The sequence below is a fragment of the Quercus robur genome, chromosome 2, assembly GCF_932294415.1.
Source record: "Quercus robur chromosome 2, dhQueRobu3.1, whole genome shotgun sequence".
In the NCBI taxonomy this organism is placed as follows: Eukaryota; Viridiplantae; Streptophyta; class Magnoliopsida; order Fagales; family Fagaceae; genus Quercus; species Quercus robur.
In genome coordinates this window covers 68,796,230-68,805,129 of record NC_065535.1, presented here as the reverse complement: position 1 = coordinate 68,805,129, position 8,900 = coordinate 68,796,230, and the positions used below count along the sequence as shown (strand labels likewise).

At 31.3% G+C, this 8,900-nt stretch overlaps 1 protein-coding gene across 1 annotated transcript; it reads left to right on the top strand.

The window, feature by feature from the left end:
* Window positions 1–3,525: 3,525 nt before the first annotated feature.
* LOC126714719 (cystinosin homolog) lies at window positions 3,526–8,608 on the top strand. Its single transcript, XM_050414996.1, has 8 exons — window positions 3,526–3,710; window positions 3,862–3,994; window positions 4,927–5,016; window positions 5,144–5,268; window positions 6,650–6,692; window positions 7,563–7,680; window positions 7,771–7,820; window positions 8,356–8,608. The coding sequence occupies exons 1-8, from the start codon at window positions 3,592–3,594 to the stop codon at window positions 8,509–8,511; spliced, it is 834 nt and encodes a 277-aa protein (XP_050270953.1). The 5' UTR covers window positions 3,526–3,591; the 3' UTR covers window positions 8,512–8,608.
* The last annotated feature ends 292 nt before the right edge of the window (window positions 8,609–8,900 follow it).

The following is an 8,900-nucleotide window of genomic DNA, read 5'->3' as shown; positions in this document are numbered from 1 at the left end:
CATTGAACCAGGACCTGGGGTTTTCCCCAAACACTTCCCATTAAAAGATTTGAACTTAGAGACCTTTATCCTGAATCATTTGGAGTCATATTAAATACTTTCGATGTAGCACAATTACCTTCTCTTGTATAAAAGCTTTTTTTTTATTAGTAAACAGTAATATTTATTATAATACACATGAAAATAATAAGCACAATTACAAATTTGTAGTTGTAGATTGGGGTTATAAATAGCGAATACTAGACACACACAACCAATGTGGGATAAACATCCCTATTTTTTTTTTCCAATAAACATTAATATTTATTAGAATACATACGAAAATAATAATAGTGTTTTAAACTGAGTTTATAATACATTATATAACTAGAATACAACTACAAAAGGGCCTAACCTTTGTAGTTATAGACTGAGGTTATAAATAGTGGACACTAGACACACACAACCAATGTGGGATAAACATTCCTATTTTTTTTTTTTTAGAGTAAATAGTAATATTTATTAGAACACACACGAAAATAATAATACTGTTTTAAACCGAGTTTATAATACATTACATAACCAGAATACAACTACAAAAGGACCTAACTTTTGTAGTTGTAGATTGAGGTTATAAACAACAGACACTAGACACACACAACCAATGTGGGATAAATATCTCTATTTTCTTTTTTTTTAGTAAACAGTAATATTTATTAGAACACACACGAAAATAATAATAGTGTTTTAAACTGGACACTAAACACACCCAACCAATGTGGGATAAACATCCCTTTTTTTTTTTTTTTGAGAAAACGTAATATTTATTAAAACACATATGAAAATAATAATAGTATTTTAAACCGAATTTATAATACATTACATAACCAGAGTACAATTACAAAATGCCCTAACCTTTGTAGTTGTAAACTAAGGTTATAAACAGCGGACACTAGACACACACAACCAATGTAAGATAAACATCTTTTTTTTTTTTTTTGAGTAAACAGTAATATTTATTATAACATACACGAAAATAATAATAGTGTTTTAAACCAGATTTATAATAAATTATATAACTAGAGTACAACTACAAAATAGCCTAACATTTGTAGTTGTAAAGAGGAGTTCTCTTGTATAAAAGCTTGAATGGAACAAACCACATATACAAACAACTGCAAATGGCCTTGTGTTATTATCATTATCAAAATAATTTTTTTTTTTTTAAAATTAATAAATAGAAATAACTAAAGAATTTACTTCCAATCATTGGACCCACGTGATGTTGAAAACACATAAAACACAAGCACATATTTATATCAAACACTCAGTGATGTTGAAAACACATAAAACACAAGCACATTTTTATATTAAACACTCAATTATGTATGTTTCAGTTTCGAAAAAAAAAATGTTATAGACACATGACTTTTCAAAAAAAAAAAAAAAAATATATATATATATATATAGACACATGATATCAAATAATTTTTTTTTTGTATTATGAGTACTCAAAAAATATTTTTTTATACCACAATTTTCACATTATTTTAAAAATTAATATCTAAATAAGTCTTATTATTGGTTTTTATTTCTTTTTATTTATTTATTTATTTATTTTAAATTTGATCATCCAGATTCAGTAACTTACATAATATAAAACAAAAAGTTAAAAGCTATCTTATAACTTCCATACAAGAAGTGTATGGAAGGTAGTGCAATTGGAAAAGTAAGAGAATAAAGTGGATAACAACAGGAAATGAAGAGTTGCTTTTCTTTTCCTTTTTGCTTAATGGAAATGAGGAGTTGCTTTGAAGGTCATGAAGTCAGCCAAAGAATGGAGCGAAAGTGGGTTTGATCTTAGCCAAAAAGCCCATAAAGGGAGGAGGTTGACTGGATGTAACGCTAGTAACGTCTTGGTTCATCCAAATTAATACGCAATGCAATCTGCTGACTGGCTGACAAAGATAAGCTGTTATAGCAATGTTACGACAGAATTTATATATATATATATATATATATATATATATTTCTTTTTCTTTTCCTTTTCGTATTACTTGATAATAAATCGTGAGTGCAGCATCCATATTTTATTATTAACATTATTTTTATTATTTCTACAAAAATTAACATATTTTATTAATATCAATTACTATGTCATATCAATTAAATTCTAATATATATATATATATATCAATTCCATAGTTAAAAAAAAATTATTAAACACTTTTGTCTCTAAAAAATTATACTTTTTTTAATAATAAAAATCTAAGAATGCATTGAATGTTGTACTTTATGTCTCAAAAATGTTAGGGCTTAGTGGTGTGCACAAATTAGGTTGGAGGGCTTTATCAACCCAATCCAATCCTAACCCATATAGGTCAGATTGAGTTGGGGTTGGGTTTAAAGGGTTGTGTATACGTGTTTTATGCATTGTAAAAGACTAGGATTTCATCGATTATTAAGACTTTTTTTCAATAATTTTTTACATTTCATATAATATGTATAAATTATATTTTAAATTTTCAAATTCATCCAAATTAATTATAAAAATTACCAAAATCTATTAAAATAAAATTTTAAATAATAGCACTAAAATAAACTTATATGCATGGTGGATTAGGTTGAGTTAAATGGGTTGAAAACTATGAACCCAAACCTAACTAGAGCCAAGGGTAAATATAAAATTCTAACTCAACCCACACAAATCAACCTGAAGCGTTGAGTTGATTGGGTAGATCTCGTAGGGTTTGTGGGTTTGATGCACACCCCTCCCTACTTTATATGTGTTTGATTTTTATCCATTTTAAATTGTAGTTATTTTATAAGGAAAAAAGAAAAAAAAGAAAAAAAAAAAAAAAAAAAGGGGAATGTGTGATGCCAAGAACCTTGTACCTTAAATGACATTACTGGGTATTTCCAAGAGAGCTATTCAGAATTTAAATCACCCTCCCTTAACTATTGAATTAATCCAAAAGAACAATGCACAACAAATTATGAATTTCCTTAGTGGAAAAAAAAAAAAAAAGGAACACTACCCTAGAGCATTAATAGTAGGTTACCTAAAATAAGGCAAGAGGTGAATGGGTAACAAAAACCAGAACACTCAAAAATCTATCGGCATTAGCTTATCAATTTCCCTTTCAATATGTGTTTTAGGTTTGGTTGTTCCCAATTTTAGGGAGTACTATTCCTTTTCAAAACATTTGTTTATTGGTTTTGTGTGGTTACAATTTTGACGAAGTAAAGTGAATGTTTTGAGAAATAAAAGGAATAATAAAAAAATAAACGAAAAAAATACTGTTTAAATAAAATAGGATTTAAAATAAGAAATCTAACATGGATGAAAAGAAGAGGTGATTATTAGCTAAAATGGGGGAGAAAATTACTATCAAAAGTAAGACTTTGATTTTTCATTCCACAATTAACTTGGTCTTAATTTTTGTCAAAATACAAAAATTTTCAGTCGGCCCCACATTTACATGTAGCAGACGGTGCACGGTCACTTATACCAGAAAAAACAGTATTTAAAATTAAAAGACTTCCTTCTTTTCCTTCCTTGCTTCTTCACTTCTTCTCTCTAACTCAGAAGTCAGACCAAGAGAGAGAGAAATGGCAAACTGGAATTCAATTCCTCTAAAAATCACGTATGAGGTACTTGGATGGACAGCTTTCGTATCATGGTCCATCAGTTTCTACCCGCAAGTCATCTTGAATTTCCGTAGGAAAAGGTATTTCCTATACCACAACAAATTTCCCACCTTTTTTTTTTTTTTTTTCTCAGCCTGAATTTCGTTTTCCAACTCATACATGTATTTTTCTTAAATTTTATTATTTGGGTTTTTGTTGTTGTTGTTGTTGTTGTTGGGGGTGTGAACGCAGTGTTGTGGGGTTGAACTTCGATTTCGTGGTGCTGAATTTGACGAAGCACTCTTCGTATCTCATATACAACGCGGCCCTCTACTTTAGCTCCGCTATTCAGAAGCAGTACTTAGAAAAATATGGCCAGGACCAGGTTCGTGCTTTCTTCTTGTTAAATTAACATACCCAAAAGCAAAAAAAAGTAATCAACGATTTAAGTTTTTAGAAAAAAAGATTAAAGATTTTGATGATTCTACCAAGTATTCATGTAGTCTATAGGATGTTGATAGTGATGTTTGCTTTTGATTTTCATGGAAAATTCAACTTCAAAATCAAAATCAAAATCAAAATTTATTATTGGGTTTGTTTGTTTTGCCGACTTGTGTAGCTGGTGAGGCATATCTTCCATTGCTGACTAGCGCAAAAGATAGTGGCTAAACTAGAGTAATTCTAGTACTACATAAGAAATCACAACTTTTGTCGCAATTATCTTACATGGCAGTGTGTCATTTTTAAATAAACCTATCACTCACAGTATGCAACGTAGGTAGTAGGTAGTTGCGCAAAAGTTGTGGCTTTTTACGTGGTATTAGAATTTTTGCTAGCAATAATTATCTTATACATCAATATATGCATCCTTCAGTCCTCCTTTTCAGTGTGTGGGTCCTACAGTTGTGTGAGACCCACAACCGTAAGAGAAAAGATGCATATATCTAGATATATGAGATACCTTCACCTTGATTAGGCTTTCTAATAGTAGTTTGTTGTTTAACTTTCTTAAATTTCAATTATAACTATTATTTATTAATGAAAATAATCACTTAGTAGTATGGTACTACGATCTGAGTTACTTCTGTAAATTGTCTAGGAAATTTGTTTCGGTTTGGTTTTGAGAAAACAGAATGTACAAGTTAAGAAGGCAACATCTGAAATTAGCCTTATATAAAATCCAAGTGGTGAACTGTGTGCACGTTAGAGGATGATTTGGGTTGGTTGGGTTGGGTTTTCTTTTTGTTTTGTTTTTTTTTTTTTTTTTCAAATTTTTTTTGGCCCTTACTTGTTCTGTTTTCATTGTAATTATTGCAGATGATACCTGTAGCTGCAAATGATGTCGCTTTCTCTATCCACGCTGTTCTTTTGACAGCAATTACCTTGTTCCAAATTGCAATCTATGAAGTAAGTGGTTTACTCTTCCTCATTGAGTTCATATCTTCTTTTATTGTAGTGGTGGGAGCTCTTTATCTTAGTAATCTGGTTAGAGATTCAAGTGTTAAGCTTGACCTTTCTTGATGGTTTTGTACAGCGTGGAAGTCAGAAGGTTTCCAAGATTACAATTGGAATTGTCTCTGCTGTGTGGTTATTTGCTGCTGTATGTATTTTCATAGCTTTGCCAAGCCATTCTTGGCTTTGGCTAATCTCCATCTTTAAGTAAGTTTTTCTCTTTATGTTTTTGTAACTTGAAGTTCAACCTATGTAAATTTCATGACAACTTGGCTCATATTTGCATAGGATGATCATTGAATGTGACATGATTTTTTCCCCTCTTTTACTTTATGAGAAATTATCAGTGAATTGGATTACAACTTAGCTCATACTTTCACTTTTATATAATAAATCTGTTCCTTCAGTGAAGTTTACCATCAATGAGCTTTCTAAGATCTGATTTGAGTCATGCCTCAGCACTAGGAAGGTTGAATTTTCCACGTCTGGTTTGGATAGGTGGATGTGACACTAATTCTATAAGATACATCGATAAGTTGAGCCTTGATATGCAATTTATTGACGTTTGCCCATGTGACAATTTTCTTCATCAATTGGAGGCTGTCCTATCATTTCTTCATTTTTTCTGCTGTAAATTTTTAGGCGTTGAAAAGTAGCTAGCGCCTAAGGCCGAGCGCTGGCTGGAATGGTATTTCCACAAGAGAGGTTTCAAATTCGTGGCGCACTATTTCTGATAATAGTGCGATAGGCACACATTATTTGGTGGGACGCCAGGCCGCTCTGCTGCTCTAGTCTTTGCAGTCTGAGCGAGAGGTTGTCCCTACATTTCTCGTACTTATTATTGTTATTTTTTTGTTATCAAAAAAAAAAAAAAAAAAGGCTATGAAACTCTTTACACAGTCAATTTTCCCAGATTTTACGGGGTATATGGTTATTCCATATTCGGTTCTTAAAGCTTAACTCTCTCTGTTAATGACAATATGTACGCTATAGTATTTTCCAGTTTGGGTATTGCTAAAGCTTGTGTATTGGAAGATCTAAGAAACTCTAGACTTCTCTCTTCACTATGCAGTGGTGAAAAGGCCTTCTTGGTGGACCAGTTAAGCTGGTGGGGAACGAATTACTGGAATTTTGTCATGCTGCCATGGTTGAACGTAGGGAACCTTGACAAAGGCCTTCTATTCACATGATTAGGGAAATCTCCCGCTGATACATAAGGCTGCTTAGGTTGAAATTAGTGACCCCAAAGAGTGTGTTGAAGAAAAATTTGAGCCTTAGAAGGCAGCTGCAGTAAGTGTCCTCTTTTGGGCAAATATGGGAGCAGATAATTGCATTCTCTTTACCCATCAATAGCCCATTTCATATAATTTGAGGCAACTTTACTGCAATTTATATTGCTTATGAAGTATAGTGTTGCAGAATATAAAGCTAGTTTTTTCCCATTTGCCTTTCTAGCAGAAACTTGCTTAAATTTTCTCTGTTCACTTCATTACAAAAGCTCTGTCTTTGACTAAATTTATATTGTTTCATGATTTTATAGATGTGGTTGAACTTCCTTTCTGATTTTATATGTATTAAATTTTTGCAGCTCAATTCAAGTTTTTATGACGGTCATCAAATATATTCCCCAGGTCAGAATTGTGAACCCTCTAAAGTCCTTTTATAATATTTTAGGAGATGTAGGAAGAATTTAATCAATTGGCTATGCTGAGAGACGCATCTGATAAATAACTTGTATGAGAAAAGTCCGTACAGACATGGGCTCAATATTTTTCTAGTGATCAAAATGTAGGAACTAACTTTTCTTGGGGTTGCATCAGAAAGGGTATATATAGCACAAGGGGTTGGGGACCAGGCCAGCCCATACTTGTGCAGGGAAAGGGGGGGGGGGGGGAAGTTAACCCTTATTTTTCAGATATTTTTATTTTCCAATTCAATTGGATGTTGAGGTGTTGATAACATTAATTGATGTAGGAGGGGTCGTCCTGAATTGAGAACTTCATAATTCTCTAGTAAAATTAAGGATCTTAGACAAGCCTCTGTAATTTGACTTTGTTCATTATATATCTGTATTTCAGTATCATTCTGAACTTTATGATGTTTGTAAAAATTAGGATGTTTGTGCAAGCCTTTGAAATTTGACTTTGTTGATTGTATTTCACTTAGGATGTTGAAATGTATGCTTCTATTATCATAGAGTAGTAAAAACTAAGAAGTAATGCAAATACATCAACTGAAGTAATTTGAGGAAATTAACTTGAATAGGAGTTAAGTCAAGATAGCTTGCTGACATGGCTTAATGTGCTGTGCTCCAAAATTGTTTGCTTTTGCTTATTTGGTAATAGAGGGAAAAATGTCATTGACTCTTGGTGTTTTAGTTTTCTTTACCTCATAAGATGACTAAATCAAAATGGTTGTAATTGCTTAACATTTTGTGATGGTATTAAAGTGGCAGTTGGACTGGCCATTCATACTGTATTAATGACTGTTATGAAATTTAGGTGTTTATGAACTTTGCAAGAAAGAGCACAGATGGGTTCAGCATTGGCAACATTTTACTCGATTTTTCTGGAGGGGTGGCAAATTATGGACAGATGGCCGTGCAATCTATAGATCAAGGTTTATTGAATTCTTCCTCAGTTGTAGATCTTGCCATCTAAATTTATCCTCCTTGCATAATATATTCCTAAAACTTGTTGCTTTTTTCAGATTCTTGGGTGAACTTTTATGGAAACATAGGGAAGACATTGCTATCTCTGGTATAGAATATTTTCACTTCTCTAATTTATTTCACTTTCTTTGCCTCATTATTTAAGCGAAATTTCTTTTCCATGGTATAGTTGGTAGATGACTTTGTTATGCTTTTTTATTCTTATTCTGTTCTTAGATTTTAATTGAAGTTGTCATTTTAATGTAAGAATTACTACCAACTTTTTTTTTTTAACTAGAGAGAGAAATTTAGTGAAAGTCATGAGAAAATTATGTTTAGAAATTCTGGATAAAGTACAATTCATCAAACAGAAGATGATGAATGAATGATGAAGTAAAAGAAACCTATTATGCTTTTAAAGTTAATTTCTTGCTTGAGATATATTGGAGACCACACGCGAATGTATCCTTCTGATTATTCTTTTTTTCTTTGGTGAAGATTTCTAGATATTCTACAAATTATTATTATTATTATCATTATTATAATTTTAAAAATTGAAGGAATACACTACTATTATAGGCATCGCTATTTTTTGGCTTTCTTTTCTATTTATTTTAATTATTTGATGGAATATGCAATTGCAGGTATCTATATTCTTTGACATCATTTTCATATTTCAACATTATGTCATCTATCCTCACAAGAAAGCCGAAGTCTCTTCTAAACTCATTGTGGAGGAAGGCTCACGCACTGAGCCGCTTGTTAAGTCTCCTGATCACCCAGAGTTAGAAAATGTGTAAAGCTTAGCTTTAATCATAACTAGTCGTAGACCCGCGCATTGCGCGTAATAATTTTTTTAGAGTTATCTCATAAATATATTATTATTATTGTTGTTGCCGTTGTCGTTGTCGTTGTTTTACTATTGTCTATATAACTTATGTAAAATTCTTATATGATAAAATTATCCAAATCATGCTATATAATAAAATAATATTATATTTTTTATAATGTAATAGGATAACATTTAACAATCAAAGAGAACAAAAAAGAAAATAGAAAAAAAAAACTTAAAACACAAAATTAAATTGCATCAACTCAAAGTAAAGTTGTTAAAAATACAAAAAATTAATAACCTAAAACAGAGATGCAAGGAAAAAAAAATCCACCAAAAAATTGAGAGAGAGAAATA

What these genes read in the sequence shown, in the direction of transcription:
- LOC126714719 (XM_050414996.1), top strand. Translation starts at nt 3,592, where the DNA reads ATGGCAAACTGGAATTCAATTCCTCTAAAAATCACGTATGAGGTACTT. An exon ending in TCCAAATTGCAATCTATGAA is followed by an intron (nt 5,017 to 5,143) that starts GTAAGTGGTTTA and finishes GGTTTTGTACAG; the next exon opens with CGTGGAAGTCAGAAGGTTTC. An exon ending in TGGCTAATCTCCATCTTTAA is followed by an intron (nt 5,269 to 6,649) that starts GTAAGTTTTTCT and finishes AAATTTTTGCAG; the next exon opens with CTCAATTCAAGTTTTTATGA.